This window comes from Sebastes umbrosus, chromosome 6 (assembly GCF_015220745.1).
Source record: "Sebastes umbrosus isolate fSebUmb1 chromosome 6, fSebUmb1.pri, whole genome shotgun sequence".
NCBI classification, from domain to species: Eukaryota; Metazoa; Chordata; class Actinopteri; order Perciformes; family Sebastidae; genus Sebastes; species Sebastes umbrosus.
The window spans coordinates 15,081,749-15,102,303 of record NC_051274.1 but is presented as its reverse complement, the minus strand read 5'-3'; the positions used below and the strand labels follow the sequence as shown (position 1 = coordinate 15,102,303).

Below are 20,555 nucleotides of genomic sequence, written 5' to 3'. Positions count from 1 at the left end.
TGGAAAGGTAATGGTACGTAAGTGATACTAAAGTGGAGATTTCTGGCTCAGAGTCTGAGAAAAACCTCATTTTGAGAAAATGACCTTTAAAGATATATATTGTATAATTCCATACATTTTACAATACACTACAGGTGAATAGGGTAAAACATTTAACTAATAGATATCACCATGAAACTTCCCCAGCTGATTACTTACATTAAGACAATTATGTTTTGTATTACATGTTTTCTGAAATTGTATGTTTAAATATGCAAATGAAGCATTATCTAAAGCTAACTTTTTGTGAATTTAGAAGAAATCTACAGACACAATTAGACAAAGTAGTAAAATAAAATACCTAAATGTGTATTTTGGATGTTTTCTTTCCACTAGTCTGAAGACATGTTATGGAAGAAAATTGCCTAAAATCTCAAAATTGACCAGTGCATGAAAAACAATGTTTTTGCCTGTAGTGTTTCATCTTCAAATGGTCAATCCATTACCAAACAATGTTCTGTCCATCGACTAATCAATTAATCAATCGTTTCAGTTATGAATTATACTGTACATTCTGTGAAACGTCTATAAATAACAGCATATGTATACAGCAGCAACCACAGATTAAGACTGACCTGGTCCAAGTGTCCGTCCTCTGTCCTCCGTCCTGCCTGTCAGCCTCGGGTGCAGGTGACATTTGGCGTTTTTAATCTTGAAAGAAGCCGTCTGCTTCACTGGAGGAGCCAAAGCCTCTACAGACAAACACAGCACAGTGGGTAGGAGGCAGCACACTGCAACATCGCACTGCTGCCACAGCAAAGACAGACTGTCTGTGATTGACAGATTGGATTGTTAAAAAGTGTTATTATAGGAGTGTGGAGGGCAGCGAACCTATGCAGCTCTGACTACTGCTGGAGTTGAGCCTGGCAGGAGACTTCCCTCTGAAGATGGGGATACCACAGCTGACTGAGTAGCTGCTGTCAGACTCTGCAAAATGTTACACACACAAAAAATAATAAGTCAAAATAAGAAAATGTTTAAAATTGTGATTGCATGCTTACTGGGGGTGACATACCTGCCAGATAGTGAGCCTTAGAGGCACAGGTGAGAGAGCAGCTCTCTTTCTTGCCCGTCTTGCTACAGGTCAGAGTGGCCTTTGGCGCCACCAGTCCTAGAGGACATTTCATCAACTCTGAGGGAAAATAAAACCCACAGAGAATCACACACTGTTGGCAAAGAGAGAGGAGAGAGTGAGAGAAATCACCCAGGCGCTGGTGTGAAGAAACTGATGTGCTTTTTGAGTGTGTGTCAGTGAATTATCCACACGGGGGCAGTGCTGCTACATACCAACACAGTCTTTCCTGTTCCAGTGCAGCTTGTACCCTGCTGGACAGGTACACTCGTAGCTCCCCAGGCTGTTGATGCAGCCATATTTACAACCTCCACGGTTTATACTGCATTCATCGATATCTGTGAACACATATGTTAACATAGAGACATTTAGTGGACAGTCACTTAGAGGACTAATTGTAAAGGAGGAAAAAGATTCAGAAGATCAGTTAACAAAAGATCTGGAGTCAGTTTTGTTGAGTAAAATTGAAGAGAAACTGGACTGTTAAGAAACAGAGCAGCTGTGACTGAGGAGTTCATGGGAGGTCAGATCACTTCATCCTGTCACATTCTAGGAAGATTAATGTGTTTGTCTGTAAACAGAAGTGATCCTTCGTTTTGATGTCGCCACATTCAATTTCATGGTCAAAACGTCTTTGCTCTTCAGCGAGGAAAACTTGCGGTGAGCAGTAAATTATAATCACCTTTCAAACACATGCTGAGTTAAAAACCACTAAAAGCATCCGGGATCCAGATGCAGGCTGGCTGCCATTGACGCCAGAAAGAAAATTAGTTTAGTGGGTAGAGCCGAGGATGCGACAGGCTGCGGACAAGCGTCGGAGACACCGGGAAAGAGATGGAGATAATGGCAGTGATTGATGATCTGGCCTGCCGATACGAAATGCTCTTTCTTGTCTCATTAAATTATTCACCCTGAATAAAAACAGTCGGCGTGCCTCGGCACTCCCTGAAGAAGATGATGACTTCATCAACAGCGACGTGTAGCCAGAGCTGCTTTGAAATGCAGCGAGAGGTGCGCTGCTTATCCTCCGCATCAAAGCACTCAATTTAAAGGACAAAGAGCTCTAATGAATATCTGATGGAAGCGCAGCTCATCTGCCAGCGACTGTTATTTTGACTTCTTTGTTCCTCCCATACTTGAAATGTAACCAAATAAATGTATTCTGACCTTTCTCCAAAGGCTTTTTTCTTTGCGTGCTCTCACAGAAGAGAGAGAAAGCGGAGATGAGTCAAGGAAGAAAAACAAAAAAGACAAAATGACATTTAGACTCAACAATTGCTTCGTGTAATTTGCGAGGAATTTCGGGATGGTTTGGGGAGTTCGTGGAAATCTTGCCATCTTTGAATTTTAATCACTTTTGTGTGCTTATTCATCAACATCAGCAACTTCCAGTCCAAATATGGTTATGTGAGTTTTTAAGAGGATTTTTAATCCTAAACACAATCTTTTTCTGTGTTTTTCCAATTAACTGTTAAGATATCAACTTAAACTCTGGGGGGTTTTGTGGGACTAAACTTCTAGTCCTTCTCTTAGATCTATGTATACATATATTTGTCAGTACCAGAGGAAAGCCGTTCTGTTGAGGTCAATGCTGGCTGGATCAAATGAGGTAAATTTAAAAATACTCAGAATGTATTTAGTCACGACTGCTTCCAGTCTATTTTCTTACCAGATAAGCAAAAAATGAGCGGCTTGTTTTGCTAGCTGAGAGGGAGAATGGCTGGATATACTCTCACTTGGGAGGAATGTTGACAGGCCTCGGCACAATGCTTGACAGCAGGTCACTGACCTAATTGGGCTTGTTTAGGGGGAGTCTATTGTTAAACACTGAGCACAGCTTTCTGGATTGTTTGGCAGTTATATTTCGGTTGATAAACCGCACAGGGAATAACATACAGTAACCTTGGTTATGGCCGGGAGTGAGAAAGTACAACAGGGAGCGCCATAAATCTCTGGGGTTATCTAACAGTTCCGACAGCGTCGATGAAAAGCGAGGGGAAATCATTCATCACCTTCTCTCTCAACAATGGCATAGAGAGTCACTTACGCCTGACCATCTTCTCGCCACTCAGCAGCTCGGTGTGGTCCGATCACAGTCCATCATGCGAGTAAAAGCCCCTACAAATCCAATTCTGTTGCTTTTATTAGCTGAACTGACAGCTAATACAGCTGCCTGTGTGTGGAATGGATCCCATGAACCTACCAGACCCATAAATACAGTTTGTGTAATTCTAACCATGCATAACGGGGTGGATGAGACAAAAGCTTACAATATAACACAATCCAGCAGCATTACAACAATCTCTCTGACTCAGAGCTTCAACTAAGCATTATATGAGCTTCAAAAAGGAAGTATTTATTGCTGGTTCCCTTTAATGGATTGCATAATACTCTAAGATGTTCCAACTCCAGCATGTGGTACTTAGTAAGAAACAGGAGAAATAGGGGTATAATGTGCAAAGGTCCTCAATTGGGCATGTTGCCGTAAGATGGTCCAATTATTTTACTTTTTGTGGGTGTAACTAACTGCACTGTTGTGTTTGTGCAGACCCCGTGATCCCACACATCTACACGTTACCGCTCTCTAGTCTCATTCCTTATTCTACATTCTGTTGCAAAATTCTTGATCAGTAGACCTGTCAAACTGCAGACAAAAAAAAAACACAGAACAAATCACTGCAAAGCTATGTATTTCAAGTGCATATGCTGTCTCTCCCAGAACTACTGTGAGCGCCCGAGGCGCTGGAGACAGCAGCAGATTCTAACTGGTGATACACACTCCATCAAAGGGCCGCCGCAACACCCTGATGTGCTCTGGCGGGCCTCTTGCTGCCTTCAAGGCAGATCTGACGCGCCCTCACACACCACCTCCTGACACCAAAGGCTGTTCCTGCTATCTGCTCCACACCAGACTACTGTAGGTAGCTGCTCATGTTTGATGAACATGGTCATACTCCACCTTGAAGGAACATAACTGGGCTTTTTCATGTAACTACAGCACATATTGCAAACACTTTACATTACTGCCAAGTGTAGCAAAAGTTCTCAGACTGATTTCCTGCCTTCCGGGCAGCCACCTGTTTCAGCTCATTTCAACTGATGTGAAAATCCTTGAGTAAGATAATCCATCAGAGTCATTTAGTTACATTTAGTTCTTCTGTATGAAGAATGCAGCTGCATGCAAGGACTTCTCCACAATTGTATTTCTAAGGAAGCTGTGACATCCAGGAGATGAACAATAACAATATCTATACACTGTGAAAACACTAATGTTGATTTCTTGTTTCTTGAGTTTGAATAGCTGCTGTTAGGAAGGCAACTCTCAATTGTGAGATGTTGAAATTAAAATTACTTAAACATTTTTTTTTAAAGGGCCACTAAATGTTCACTTTGATGGACTACCTTTTAAGATGTTTCAAGTTGATTAGTAAAGTTGATTTTCATACATTACCTAACAAGAGCATACAGCCATGCTAGTGGCTCTGTGAGACTCTACTTAGGCACAGTGGTGCTTTGAGCTACATGCTAACACCAGCATGCTAACATGCTGACAATGACAATTAGCTAACCTGCAACTAACACGCTGATGTTTAGCAGGTATAGACCGATTCAATGGAATTTTATTGCTAGGCAACAGCTTGGGTCCATGTTTACTTCCTGTCAGCTGATGTTAGTCACATAGATTGCGTCCAAAATTGCATACTAAATGCTATTTAGTACGCTAAAACAGTATGCAAGATATTTTAGTATGTCTGAAATCTTATTATGAAACCAATAATACGCAAATTACATACTATTTCCAGTGAAATATTACAGTATGCAACGCTGGACACTATTGCAGCATAAATATCCCACAATGCAATGCGGCAGTAACGACAACATTCATAACGGACGTTTGACGGACAGCTCTGTAGCTTCAATTTAAATGTAAGTATAAGATTTCACTTTGTTATAAGCGTAATATATATTTTAAATTAATTCAGACTTTGATTCTCAAAAACAATCGTTTTCGTCACACGAGGTTGGCAAGGGTTACCACGGTTATACGTCTCCAACCGGCAAGGAGGCTCTCAGGAAGTGACGACATGAATTACTGCTCAGTGCCTCCGAAAAGATACATACTACTGTTTATTCACACAAAAGTATGTTGAACGATAGTACACCTGTTGAGTATGTAGTGCAGAGTATGCAATTTTGGATGAAGCCATACACTACAATAGGAAATAAACAAACACATTTGGAATGTTTACGTTTACAACTGTCAAACGGTCTATAATGTTTATCATTCACCGTCTTAATCTAGCATGTTAGCATGCTAATTAGCACTAAAAACAAAGTACAGTTGAGATTTTTGGTATTTGGACATAAACCAAAGTTTTGGAAAAGTAAAAGGGTTACTAAGGTTACTACAAGTTATTCTGAAGATAACATGAATGTGTGTACCAAATTTCATGGTAATCAATACAACAGTTGCTGAGACATTTCACCCAAATCCACAAATATCAATCTCATGGTTGCCCTAGAGGAAAAGTCAGGGCATCACCAAAGTCTTCAAGATTCATCCTCTGGAGACTATGAATGTCTGTACAAAATTTCAAGGCAATCTATCCAATAGTTGTTGAGATATATATTTCAGTCTGGCCCAAAGAAGACCATCTGACTGACATAGCCATCCCTAGAGCCACGTCGCTAGCACAGCTAAAAACAATGAATCCCTGAAAAGGAGGAAACCAAACTAAAAAACTAAAGATTGCTTTGGAAATAAATCCGCAGTTGTCTGGAAAAAAAAGGCCTTCATTAATTAGCTAAAACTATCTGGTATTGTCCTGTATTATACACAGCATATAGCTTTATGCAAACTGTCAATAGAAATTTAAATTAACAATAATAATCTATGTCAAGTAGTAGTTCTGTTTTTCCTGCCAAACATCAGAGCAGCAAATGGAGGGTTGGCAAAGAGGTGTGGGATGCAGAGGCAGAGTGACAGACAGGAGATTGACATCAAGAGACAAGGCGTGCTGGCTCACCTCCACAGTGTGCCAGGCCGTAGAGGACGTAGCCTTTGTGACAGAGGCACTGGAAACTGCCGGCGGAGTTGATGCAGAAGTGGTCACAGGTGCGATCAAAAGAGCACTCGTCGATGTCTGTATAGATAGAAAAACATGCTGTTAGAAACCTCTCAGCCAACAGTTCAACAAGTCACAAAAAAAGATCTTCAAACATGATTCTTCTATCCTCCTATCATTACAATTTTTTCTGTTTTCATCTTTTGTCATGAATTGCAATGGGTCAAATCACGTCGAAAGAAAAAAAAAAGTGTCTTTTGAAAGCAAGCTGTCTTCTGTTTGGTACTTGGTATAGTGGTTGACCTCCTGCCGTCATTCAGTTTTTCATTTCGATGCACTGAATTGGAATTTTTTCGAAGTATTTCTGAAATAACAAGCGACCACCACAGCAGGAGTCAAAAGAACGTCTGCTCTTCGCTTCATAATAGGAGTTGAAGTGCCGTTTTTCTCTCCAAATAGAACCAGCCAATCCCTTTCCCTCTTCACCTCTTAACCATACCATAAATAACCCAGCATTGTTAGAAACTCCACCATTTGACTTCTCTTTCTTTAGCTCAGAGGACATGTGGATATCTTGTGTTTAATAGGGCTGCAACAAATGATTATTTCCATTGTCGATTAATCTGTTGATTATTTTCTTGATTAATCGATGAGTTGTTTGAAAATGGTGAAAAATGTCAATCAGTGTTTTCCAAAGCCTAAGATGACGTCCTCAAATGTCTTGTTTTGTCCACAACTCAAAGATATTCAGTTTACTGTCACAGAGGAGTAAAGAAACCAGAAAATATTCACATTTTAGAAGCTTGAATCAGCGAATTTTGTCTTTTTTTTTTCTTAAATCATGAGTCAAACCAATTATCAAAATAGTTGACAATTATTTTAAAAGTTTCAAACTTATCGATTAATCGATGCAGCTCTAGCTTTAAAAAAAATATTATAAAAAACAATGATCATTGTGGTGTTTAGATAAATATGTCAGACGCAGACAGAAAGAAGTCTGCTTTTACTGCCTTCTGACCCTCTCAGCCTCATCCCACCTGCAAATCCACATTGCAACAGCTCCTTCCTGCCTGTCAGTAGCCTCTCTAGTCTTATCTTTTTGAGCTTTTCTGCTCTTTTACACGTGCATCCTGATAAGTCGCTTAAATGTCACGGGCTCAAAAACCATAAGGATTGATACATGAAGCTACAGGAGATGGATGACATTTGGTTTTATTACGATCAAGGTTTCCTTTAATGTCAGCAAAAATCTGAGTCAAGCCCAGGCAGCACATGCTGGGAAAAAATGGGGACGTGCTACAATTTCGCTGGATGTCTAATTGGCTAATTTAAGAAAGGTTTCAAGGATTTTCCCAGGAATATCACGCTTTCATCCACATTATCTGAACCTCCTCTGGGTTATGAGGCAGCGCCAGCCGCCATCAAACAGATGACGCAGGTATTTCACTGCAATTACAGGAGTTCGGTTAAATAATGGGTTACCTTGAAGAAGCCAAAAAGACAGACAGATAAATGTCTGCACAAATCTTGCAAAGCATTGCACAAAATATTCACTTTGGGCATATTCCTTCATGTACAATACAGCTCAACTCCACCTCAGATTTCCACAAGTTGATGTTCAAAAGTTTGAAAAATCCCCAAATGTATAATTGATGACTCAACTCCACCTCATCTAGATAAAATAAATCTACCTTTGTAAAAAAAAAAAACACAATTTAGGTTAAATATCTAACAAATACAACTTTCTTTCAGAACCTGAAGCACTGGTTCTATATAGAAAATGTTTACAAGAACAACAGTCCTTGCTGTTTGTCCCCTTTGTTGGCCCCAGGAGATTCATAACAGAACAGCAGTGGTAGATGAGAGCAGCATGGGTTTGCACACGCCGTATGATGCATTGCAAAAGTGATTGTCTTCAGCATAATGAGCATAAACTTTGCTCAGCACACTTTTAACTGAAGAGAGTCTAAAATCCTCTGGGAAATAGGCGTGGTGACTCAGTTTACCCTCAAAAAATGTTGCAATAAGTGACGCCAGAAGTCGATCTGCAACTTATCATTATATCGTTTTGTGCTGTGCTGCACTACAGGGTAGATGTGTGAGGACATCTGGGACTCCTACAGTACAACCCTTATTTACCAGGCAGCTAAGGTGAAGTATGCAGTGGGTGGGCAAGACTGCATCACGGGGCGATGTGCGTGCAGGGGAATATAGAAAAATGTGAACAGTCATATCACTTGCACTGGAAATAACAATTCAGAGTTTCCATCAATTATTTCTTCTCTTTGCTCTGCTAATCTGCCCACTCATTGCACCGGACTGATCTGCATGTCAGGACTCACAGATGCATTACTTTAACCTCCTTACAAAATTATAAGGAGGCAAATGAGGCTGACTGAAACTAAGAAAAGGTCGCTGTTGTTTATACAGAACAGATAAGAGCTCTATCATACAGTACATGTTCCCTCTGGAGAAAACATGGCATCTGATGAACATCTCCCCAAGTGCCCTCATGTGGATTAGGAGTGAGAAGGAGGTTGTTGAAGGTGGAGGAATGCTGACAGGGGCTCAGCAGACATGCCCCATCCTGATTTATGGGCCATGGTCCACTGACAGCAGGGAAACACCATGACTGTTTAAACCAAGATAAACCCAGAGTTCAGTTTACACATCTCAACACCTCGGGGAGACAGCAAATGTCTATTTAAGTGTCACTGATGTCACTGAGTGCCACGGCCAACCACCAAGCCCCTATTAACAAAACTGTACCATTTCCTGCAGGTCACCCTTAATGCTCTTAATCTGACAGTTCTGGATTTATGCTCATAAGAGAGATGCATGATGGGATGATTATGTATATATTAACGGGCCCTCCACAGATTTTACACATTAAGATCAGCCAATGAAAACAGATGTATAATGTCTTTTGTGGCTCTCGAGGAGTTTTGGCAACATGGAGAAGAGGGTTATCTCATGTTGGGTTTTGAGACTTTAATTTTTTTATTTAAACTGGATGGATTTTGAAAGATGCAGGCATTTACCAGGCAGGGAGGCGCTCCTAAAACACACTTAAATTAAAGGTTAGTACAGTTAGGCGCTCCTAAATCACACTTAAATTAAAGGTTAGTACAGTTAGGCTCTATTCATTTGTACAGTTTTACACATCTCAGCATGTCTTTTGCGGATTTTTTCAATTCATACATTTCAGGGATTTACAATACAACTGGAATTTGTTGTAAAAAAGCATTAAAGCTGAAGTCAGTAACTCTGAGCAAATATGATGAAAAGTATTTTTTAATAAAACGGTCAGTGATCCTGACAAAACTGTATGAGACAGATAATCTGTGAAAATAACCATGTTCCCCTGTGTCCTCCTGTACTCCTAATGGAATTTAAAAGATTTCACAGCACCAAAGGAAAACATCCAATCAGAGCTGAGTAGTCTCTGGGCAGCTGTCAATCAGTGCTCACGAAACTCACTTGGGTGCAGTGGAAACGTTTAGATTATCTGTCTCATGCACTACTGTCAAGATATAGTGACAGTTACATAAAAAATAACCTCTTTTATCATATTTGCTCAAAGTAACCGACTGCAGCTTTAAAAGTCAAAGGGGTTTTAATGAATTTGGTTTTTGAATTTTTATGTTTTCTTTTTCCAACTTAGACACACATCAATGACCTTTAATACCTTGGTTATCCAGCCTTGTTTGTAAATTCATAGTTTAATAAATAGATACTATAGAGTTGCGTTATGGGAAATCTAGGATCCATTATCTCATCCACATCTCAGCCCCTGCATGTGAGTCCCCCAACTTTATGAGAGTGTAATACTAAATCCATGGAGGGCCCCTTTAATCACAGATTTGCATACTAACACCGGAGGTAAACCTCCAACAATCAAAGAAGCAATCATTCAGATAAAGTTGAACTTTTATTGAGAGGCAGTCTGCTTTCACTTTGCCCAGCTCTTGTTCCACGGGTGAGAAAAATGAAAGGAATGAGTGGAGAGGATAAGGAGCAGACAGGTGACTCAGTAGTGTGGAGTGTGTGTGAGCCTGGAAACACCTCAATCAACAAGAGGTGAGCTTTATCACAACCCTTCTCTCCAGACAAAACACACACCACCAAACAAGGACAACGCTGTTCCAAAGTTACCCCTGTGCACCCAAACAGCACATGACGGAGTTGGTTAAGGCCTGGTGCCACAGAAAACAAACTGTGATTTACATTCCTACATGCACAGACCACATTTTCTCAGTTATCTGTGTTATTATGGCAAAATAAACTTTGCATTGTTCTGCTCTAACTACTGAGAGAAAGGCATCCCACCAAAATTAGATTTGAAGTGACAAGAAAGTGGCTGCAGAGCACAGTGACACAGTGTATATTTTCATTGAACACATAAGATGTTTGTGTACTGCGTATAGAGTGGTGTGATCCAGTGCAGCAATTCTAAACTCATTGCATGACATTGATGTGTACCAGGCTGGATATTGATCGACCACATCAATAAAGAAAAGAGAACTAAAAAATAGCATGTCATCTGTTTTTCCACTCGGAGAGAGGCTGAGCTCGGCTCCACAGTTCTAGCCTGCCTGTCTTCTTTCACCAGATGTTTCTGTAGTGGCTTGATTCATCCGACAACCAGAGGTTTTAGAGTTGGAGCTCTAATTCCCCACACCTGTGTTCGGCCATGGTAAACTCTTTATTTGTTCTGCAGCTAGTCCTCCCAGCTCCTGCTGAGCGATGGCTACCACCAAATATAACAGACAAAACAAGCCAGAGAGGCCTGGTTTGCGTTCTCTGCATGCTGGAGGGAGCATACTTTTGTGCTAATATAACATTTTTGGTTTACCATTCTTGCTAATGAATGCAATAATCACTATCTATAAGAAAGAAAGCGTTGAGGACATGCTTTCCGGTAACTGAAAGAAAACTAAAAGGCGGTCAAAAGGGCTACCTACCTTGACAAGTTCTCTCATTGGTCAGCAGCTTGTAACCTTTCTTGCAGCTGCACTCAAAGCTGCCCACTGTGTTTCGACACACGTGATCACACCCCCCGTTGTTAAGACGGCACTCATCAATGTCTGTGGACAGAAAATCATCAAGAAATCAACCATCACAAAAGAAAAGGAGAGAAAATCTAACTTAAACCTGCAAAAATGTGATTGTTTTTTTACCACTTGGGGGCAGTGTAAACAAGCTGTGAACACAACACTGACATATTTTTCTTTTTGGCAAAAAGCTAACTTATTTACACATCCGGCAGTTACGGAGCAACATTATCATCCATTTGGAGTCTTGTTTCTGACTACCTGATGAATGTGAGTCCAATATTCACTCTCTTTTAGCTCTGTTTTTGGTCTCCACCAACTCCTGAGGGCAATATCTGCCTCTTTGGCTATTCCGAATCATACTGAAATTGATACTTTTGGTTTGTTTTCTATTTAGTCTGGCTCGGTTTCACAGTGTACAAATTAAAGCAAACCATGAATTTGCTGAGGGGCGTGGTCTGGAGAGCTGCCACTTCTATGCAGGGAATCGCAGACTTTTAAATATTGATGTCAAAGTTTTTTCATTTCGACTCGGCACTGATCTAATACATGTGCGCATGAATCTCTTCTCCAGTTTATCTCAAATTACTTTATAAACGTCATTATTTTTGTGGACTGTATTTAGCATATTCTCTATATTCTATTCGGCCCAGATGTCAAGCAAACATCAGACTTCTGCAGAAGTCCATGTCCGTCCTCTCCCTCTCATGTTAACCTGTTGTTTACCTGTGCCCATCTCAACAAATGCCCGCGCAGGCAGCCCGTAATCCTCTGCGTTTTAGTTCACTTCCTGCAATTGAGTGGAATAATGTTCTCGCTGTTTTGGTCCACACCAGAATTAGATTATTGCGTTCACAACTGCCCAAACGAACCGCACCAGAGTTAGAACAAAATGGACAAAATGTTGGCTTGTGAAAGCGCCCTTAAACTAATAAATGTTTCACTATGTACAGCAGCTAGTTGCTAATTTTGTCCGTTGTTTGGTCCTGGATAGTTGAGGCAAACTGCAGAGTAAGTTCATACTCCTCTAGGGGTTTCACATACAAGTAGCCATGTGATCCACTGCTAATATAAATATACTAATTATAGCAACTTTAACGGAAGTTTATATAAAGCTATTAAGTCTGAACAGGAAGGTGGAGATATAAGAACAAAAGCAACTTGGCTAATGATGCAGAACTATTCAAAAGGATGATTATGTGGCTGGTTGTGCTGCCATGACAGTCTTGTAGAAACTGGAAATTAGCTTCAGGGATTTCCTTACTGGCCCTGAGAAGGACTAAACTCTGTTTGCGTGTGGCTTTAATGGGATGCAGCTCTCACACAGTAAAGCCTCGTGGCGGTGAGGCCTTTAAATCATCATTGTCCATCTCCCTCCGGTTACTCTGCTCTTTATTTCTGTAGCCAATACCCAATCAATATATCATGTGTTCATCCCCGCTTTTGATGGTGCTCTGCCTTGGCAAGTTTGGCAGCTGCTCAGATTAATTCTGAATCATCCTCACAAATGAGGCGTCTGTCTCTTGAGGGAGTCTTCATCATCTGGTTGAAATAAATGCATCAGAAATGGTATAAAATAATCCCTTCCTTGCTCCATCTTTTGTCTCCGTTCTTCAGAAGTGCCTGGCCTGCAGCGAGCCCGTCTTCTTGTGCCAGAGCTGCCTGGGTTTGTTTTCCTCTTGTTTCGTCTCAAAGCAAACTAATATAAGCCAATGTACTTTTATCAGAGCTGTTAGTGTAACATTACGAGCCGTAGAACGCTGAACACAGATTCTCCTCATTCTCTCTAAAGTAGTCTAACTCTCTGACAGTAAGTGGTGTTTGTTTTTTTCCTAAGTCTCTTAATATAATTCTCAATTTTACCCTCAAGTTTGGAGTTGATTTTATTAGATACAACATAATAAAAAAAGTTGCTACACTATGCAGGTTGCTTGAGTTGAGGATCATCCCCCCAGAAAGGAGGATGATGGTAATGTAGTGGAAAAACTGTCAAGAAAACAGGTGGCATGACAAAATATTACTCAAAATATGCAGCTGAAAAGCAGAAAGTAGTGTAAGATTGGTGGTACCAGTAAGGATACAGACATTGACAGAGCACTTGTGGGTGCAAAACAATGATAGCGAAGTCTATAAAGAGAAAAATCCAACTAGCGGGTTGGAAAAGGTGCTAACAGGAAGAGCGTAAATAACTTGATCATTCCTGTGGAGCTCCAGGTGGAGAAAGGAGCTCCGATGTGCCTGGCAACGTGACAAGCGGGAGATTAATTTGGTGACAGCTGGACAGGTGTGGTTTGAATGGCGATGCTTTACCTTTGCAGGTCTTGCGGTCCGGCTGCAGAGTGAAGCCAACGGGACAGCTGCAGCGGACTCCAGTCACTGAATCATGACATGTGCTATCACAGCCGCCATTGTTCACTGCACAGGTCTCTGCAGGGAAACAAGCACTCACAGTCAGACGAACCTCCATAGAAAAATACACCGTAGATGCTATCATGACCTACTTATTTCTTCCCCATCAAAACAGCATATACTGTATGCATACTGGTATCATAGCAAAGAATTAGAAGGCACACCATTTCAGCATTCATTTTTTTGTGTCGAACAGGAGCTAAACAATATGAAGCAGAGCAGGCGGTCAGGTCCTCAGTAGAACATATATAGGAATGAAGAAGAAAAGAACAAGAGTCATAAATGCAGCAGCTGGATGAGATTAACAGTGAGGGAATTGAGAAGATGCTTGTGAAGAATGAAAGGAGAAATATCAGATCCAACACAGCCAAATATAGGGTTCCACACGTTTTCTCTATGCGTGTTAAAGTGTGTGCATGCTTCTCTTTGGTCAAGGTGAATTACGACCTCCAAAAGTCCTTTGTACTGCATGACATCTGTCTTCCATCCGTCACGAGGGCAGAGGTCTGACTTCAAGACAGATACGACAAAACTGCCACTTTTTCCTGGTTTTCTGACAAAACCTTCCAGGCATTTTGGGGATAAAAAAGCAATTTCAGCCACCTTGCCCCTGTGTTGGCTAGACTGATTTGAAAAAAGGGAGGTAGTCAGTCAAGACAGGATAGCGGAGGACTCTTCTCTAGACGGTGACAAATTTCACTGAGACTTTCATTTTAAGCCACAGCACAGGAGAAATTTGTTCTCACATAAGGGAGACCGGTGTGTGCCTTAATAGTTTTTGGCAGCTTTATAGAAAGGCTCACACACTTCAGAACAAAAAAAACAAATAAAAAAAACCTTTTGCGACCTGGAACAATCACTTTAACTTGCTGTGAGGCAACTGGTCATCCACACAGTGCATCACTTCTCTCTAATGGGCTGTAGGATGGTGGCTGGCAGCTCTTCTAAAAAAGAGCCAGCACAGCTGGGCCAGTCCAAGACTTCACACTGGCAGGGAGATGGCAGCTCACACGTGGCACTAAAGAGGGAATGCAGCTGCACTAGTTTTTTTTTTTTTTTTAGAGAATGAGGATCCCTTTGGGGAAACACCTAATCCTCTTCATTTAAATCTAAAACTGCACTGCCTGCAGCAGCCATAATGAAACTTTGTAAAGCTCTTTCTCTCAAATAAAAAACTAAACTGTAGCCTGGAATTATCCATCAAAGCAAAACAGGTGCTTACAGTGATGTAATTTTATGTTTTATAGTTGTTTCATAGGCAACAGTTCAAAACAGTTCATTGGATGTTGTTGCTGAAGGCGAACGTGATGCATCAACATACTGTACTAGGACACATTTGGAGGAAATATGAATCCACAGGGAGATAAAAAAAAAAATAATAAGGTTCACACCTCATGAAAAAGGACTTCAACTTGGAAATGACTAAGTCAACATTGCAAATACTATAAAAGGTGGGTTGTCTTAGGTTACATGACAATTAGCACTTTTTGTGACCCCTCTATATCAAACTGCAGTGGTTTCCAACCTGTTCTGAGGTTGTCAAAATTAGATTTGCACATGTATAACTAAAATAATAATAACACACTTACTGGATAATTTATACAAAAGTCTTCTATTTAAAAAGATCGATATTTTTGCTACTTAGTAGGCCGCATTCTATTTAAACCCGGTATTTGTGCAAAGTTGCAGATAAAAATTAGGCTACACTAATTCTATTAGACGGCCTATTAAACTACTTGTAGAATTAGATTCACTATAAATTATATTTATATAACCACAAGAACAAAAAATGTTTTGGGCTCTAACACTATTATAATAAATAAAGTTGTTACAAAAAAAGATCATATTATGTATCTGTATTCCCTTGGCGAAATTTAAGCTTTGAAATGTTTTTTTAAGGGTGATGACGTCAAAAAATGTGAGTTGGGGGGGGGCTCAGCTTTTCTTAGACACAAGTAGGGGGGACTTCATGGAAAATAGGTTAGGAACCACTGCCCTACAGTACCATATATGTTCTCTTCCTCTGGCCGCTGCTTCCCTTTGTCGATGCAGTTTGAATGTGTTTGGTAGGTGTTGTCATGATTTGTATGAGACAGTTTCCTGGACAACTTAAAGTATTCTGTGACTGATGCTCAGGCATTTTACAAAGACTATTTGCTATTAAAAGTCAAGCTATCAAATGTTTTCAACCTTAAGTGACGCACTTTATGGCAGTGTTTGTCAATGTTTTCATTTATAATCAATAAAACGCATCTTTTCTAGATTCAATACATTCAGGGGTTCTACAGCCTTACCCGGTCTGGTATGACCAGTATAGCTTTTGGTGGCTAATGTCAGCAAACTTTACATAGATGTTGTTGTGTAACTGACATTATTGAGTCAGTCTGAGGACTTTATCTTTACTTATAGGGCTGTGTATTGGCAAGATTCTGGCGATACGATACATATCATGATACAGGGGTTACGATTCAATATATTGTGATATATTGCGATACTGTAAGCAAGCGATATATTGCGATTGTATTTTAGTAAAACTGTCATAGTAAAAAGAACACACCACCATATGCATAAAATCTCATTAAAAAAGGTTACTATTTTATACAATCAGAACAGTGGGATCTGAATTTGCATTTATCACAGTCCCTGTAACATCCAATATCATAGCATTACTTTGAGAGGGCACAAACACTGAGAGGGTGCATCTCTTTGCAAATGAAATAAAGTATTGACGGAGTTAATCTTTGCATATTAAACTATTAAAAATGTATAGTGTTTTTGAGAATTTATATAGTATCACAAAACATAATATCGCTATACTCAATATTTTCGATATTTTTTACACCCCTATTTACTTGTGCTACTGTTTCACTACATTTTAGCATTTACCATTACCCAATAACTGCCACTTGTGTCCACCAAGCTCACTTTAACATTCTTCAGAGCTGAAATCCTTTTCTGTGAGGTGTTTCCATTATTTTGTCCACTCCCTGTAGTTGGCAGAACACAGTGATTCAGCCTCTGATCCTTCTCAGGAGAATGATAGCTCATGATTAAGTATTGGGCAGAGGAGGGAGGGGGGGGGGGGGGCTTCCAGTTAGTACCCCAGTCCCAACCCAGGCTTGAGAGAGTAGCACTGTGGGTTCACATAATTGCAAAGTGTGAGCAGAGACAGTTGGCAGACGAGACGATAAGACAGTGTCAGGACATGCCTTCAAAACGCTTAGCCAGGCAGCCATCTCACCAAACTGTAATGATCATGTGTTAAGAGAGCAAAGAAATATTTCTGACATTATGGTTTTGTGAAGACACACGCTCTGGTATGTGTGTGGGTTTGTGTGTGGGTTTGTGTGTTTTGGATTCACACCAGCCACATCTACAGTGCACCGGGTTGGGACCCGCAAATTACAGTAACAGTGGGCAGACTTTTGTAAATATTCTTCGATATGACGTGCAGGGTGTTTGGTCTAATGCTGAGCTTCCGCAGTATAGGTTTCATACAGATGGGTTCAGACAGTGTACATAACCTTTTAACAGAAGCCACAAGATTTCTAGCTGCAGCACTTCTAGACGTACAGTATATCAGGACTGTTGACAAGCAACCTCAGTGCAACTTGTCATCGGCCGTTTATGACGACCGCAAACAAAATATGTCAACGGGTGAGTGGACAGAATTCACAAAAAGGCAGAGATCACTGGGAATAGATGGCTTTGGTGAAAAGAGAGAATACTGTGTTTTCTTGACCAAACAGCAAACATGCAGTAAAGTTACTCAGAAGGTACAGTTGTTATCAGACAAAAAAAACAACTAAAGCTCCGAGGTGAATGCTCTCTCAATAACATGAACCACACAATAAGAAAATAAAACCATTGAACAGTTTGTTAATGTTCCCTAGAGGTGCAGCTGTGAAAGTAAACCACAAAGCTGGTTGCCGTATGCAGTAACACAGGAAATCAGGGGGAAAAACTGATAAAGGAGGATGCAAAATATGTCTCCAGCTCCTAATGTTTCTATTTTTGAGAAAAAACAAAACAGAAACTAGGACACAAAATCCTAAAATAGGTCAGACTGTTATATTGTGGCATGAGGGGAAACTCTATGTACATACAGTAGTAACAACTAGTAACTTAAAACACTATTGTTTCGCTCCTTACCTTGAACAGGCTACTCCTCTGAGGACATGCCTCCTCCCTCAGTCTCTTACATGGTATAATTAAATCGTAAATCTCTTTGAAGTTTCAAGGTTTGATACATCGTCGCAGATTTATGAGTTTATTTCTCCTGGCATCTTTGCCATCTCTATTAAAACACAGCGCATTTGTTTGGTTATCAAAATGCAAAAAGTTTCTATACTATTTTTTCCGCGCTCTCTTTTTTTTTTGCACCAAAAATGTGCTTCATTTTACTGCAAATGCTGTGAAACAAATGGACACAAAAATTGAAGAAACATGACTGGAATAACATGGATATATCCCCTGCATTTTAGGACACAAGATTACATGTGTATGAACAAGCAAGTTTAGAGGGATTCTGTGCTTTTATCTTTTCTATGAAGCAATCATGGACACGTTATTGGCTTCCTCACCGAAGCGAATAGGCCGTGATGATGGCGTTTAGGAACACCATGGCCGAGGGTTTGAAACAGTGCATGCTTGATTTCGCTCATTTCAGTCGTGTCAAAACACAAATAAAACCAAACTCTTTGGTCTGCCTCTCAAAAGCCATCACAGTTAAATGAATTTGGACTTTTGACATAGGCTACTAAAATGCAGAAGATGTATTCAGATCCTTTACTTAAGTAAATGTACTAGGGGTTAATTTGAAAAACTACTGTCAAAGTACAGAAGTATTATAAGTCACATGTTCTTCAAGTATTAAAAGTACTCATACTGCAGAAAAAATTCCCTATGATATATTATTATTAAGACTGTCAATCGATTAAAATATTTAATCGCGATTAATCGCATGATTGTCCATAGTTAATCCTGATTAATCGCAGGTTAATCATACATTTTTTTATCTGTTCAAAATGTACCTTAAAGGGAGATTTGTCAAGTATTTAACACTCTTATCAACTTGGGAGTGGACAAATATGCTTTCTTTTATACAAATGTATATATATTTATTATTGGAAATCAATTAACAACACAAAACAATAACAAATATTGTCAGGAAACCCTCACAGGTACTGTATTTAGCATAAAAAATATGCTCAAATCATAACACAGCAAACTCAAGCCCAACAGGCAACAACAGCTGTCAGTGTGTCAGTGTGCCGACTTGACTATGACTTGCCCCAAACTGCATGTGATTATTATAAAGTGGGCATGTCTGTAAAGGGGAGACTCGTGGGTACCCATAAAACCCATTTTCATTTGCATATCTTGATGTCAGAGGTCAAGGGACCCCTTTGAAAATGGCCATGGCAGTTTTTCCTCGCCAAAATTTAGCGCAAGTTTGGAGCGTTAATTAGCCTCCATACAAGCTAGTATGACATGGTTGGTACCAATGGATTCCCTAGGTCTTCTAGTTTCATATGATGCATGCTTGATCTGTATCTTCACTCTAGCTTTAAAACTGAGCCCGTTGTTAATGCATTAAAGAAATTAGTGGTGTTAAAAACGGATTTGCTTTAACGCGTTAACTTTGATAGCCGTAATTATTATACACAGTATGACATAATTGGATTGTTAATACTGACACATCAACGTGTAAGCAGCATTTTACTGTTGTAGCTGCTCGAGATGGAGATAGTTTTAACTACTTTATATACTGTTGGGTAGTTTAGTTTAGTGGCTCCCAACCAAGGGGTCGGGCCCCTCCAAAGGGTCACACATATTATTAACGCGGTAGGGTTAAAAAAACAAAAAAAAAGTCCTGCTACGCAAACCTGTATTCATTTATTTGACTTTAATCTTTGCTTTTTTTGTGGATCATTTTACTTCTTTGGGCCACAAACAGTCATTTAAATGAAACCATCTGAGAAGTTTATAGGGAAATCACTCTTTGGTGGAACTGCTAACAACCCATAGACATCTGAAATGTGACAAGGGGCCCCACTGCTTTATTGTAAGGGGTCACAAGCCAAAACGTTTAATCTTTTATAACCTATTATATAAGTTTATCTTAGGGTTTTTTATGTGAGGTCTTAATTTAAAAAAGTTACTACAGCTGTCAGATAAAAGTAGAGGAGTAAGAGTACAATATTTGTCTCTGAAATACAGAACTACAAGAACTATAAAGTAGCATAAAATGGAAATACTTCAGAACCTCAAAACTGTGCATAAGTACTGTAGTACTTGAGTAAATGTACTAAGTTACACCACTGTCAAACTGGTTGCAAGTATAAAGATGAGTTTGACAAATCTTTCTATTTGACAATATTAAATACAGTACATCTGTATCTCTTTATATAATGTTCATACTGCTGTTTGCAGCTGTGTTTTGAAAAGGTGTGGTTCGACACGGGCAGTGGTTGTTATTGAGAGGGCATTCACAGAAGGAAGAGGAAGGTAGGGGAGGGGGGGGGGGGGGGTCAGAGGTCAAGGGTCAGAAGGATGATGCCCCTGTGGGGAGGGGAAGGGCCTGATCAGTGCCTGCTAGGTTAGCTTCCTCTACTCCCCACACCCACAGACCCCCAGAGAGAGGAGTCAGAGGAACACATATTTACCATTGGGGAACAGCTGTGGGGCTGCCTGGGACTGGACACTCCTCTCCCCTGCATGCACGCGCACACCCACACACACGCACACATTGTAAAAACACCACTTTAGTTCTCTGTACACTTGAACCACGCAGCATTCGTGTGTTATGTAAATCATGAGCATGTGACAAGAACTAATCTGATGTGGTTTACAGTATATCCACCTTTTTCCTATTGCGAATTATTGGTGTGACTTCCAATTATTCCCGTCACA

The 20,555-nt window shown here is 40.2% G+C and overlaps 1 protein-coding gene across 2 annotated transcripts in view; it reads right to left on the bottom strand.

Moving 5' to 3' along the window:
- scube3 (signal peptide, CUB domain, EGF-like 3) overlaps window positions 1–20,555 on the bottom strand; it is an 88,078-nt gene that overhangs the window by 8,728 nt on the left and 58,795 nt on the right. The window contains exons 7-14 of one of the 2 annotated variants that reach the window (XM_037772521.1): window positions 20,309–20,356; window positions 13,542–13,658; window positions 11,142–11,264; window positions 6,139–6,255; window positions 1,327–1,449; window positions 1,055–1,171; window positions 871–966; window positions 615–731 (exon numbers count right to left, since the gene is read on the bottom strand). In XM_037772521.1, coding sequence (XP_037628449.1) covers window positions 615–731; window positions 871–966; window positions 1,055–1,171; window positions 1,327–1,449; window positions 6,139–6,255; window positions 11,142–11,264; window positions 13,542–13,658; window positions 20,309–20,356 — 858 coding nt within the window. The remainder of the gene's footprint in view (window positions 1–614; window positions 732–870; window positions 967–1,054; window positions 1,172–1,326; window positions 1,450–6,138; window positions 6,256–11,141; window positions 11,265–13,541; window positions 13,659–20,308; window positions 20,357–20,555) is intronic. The other variant, XM_037772522.1, reaches the window with a different exon arrangement.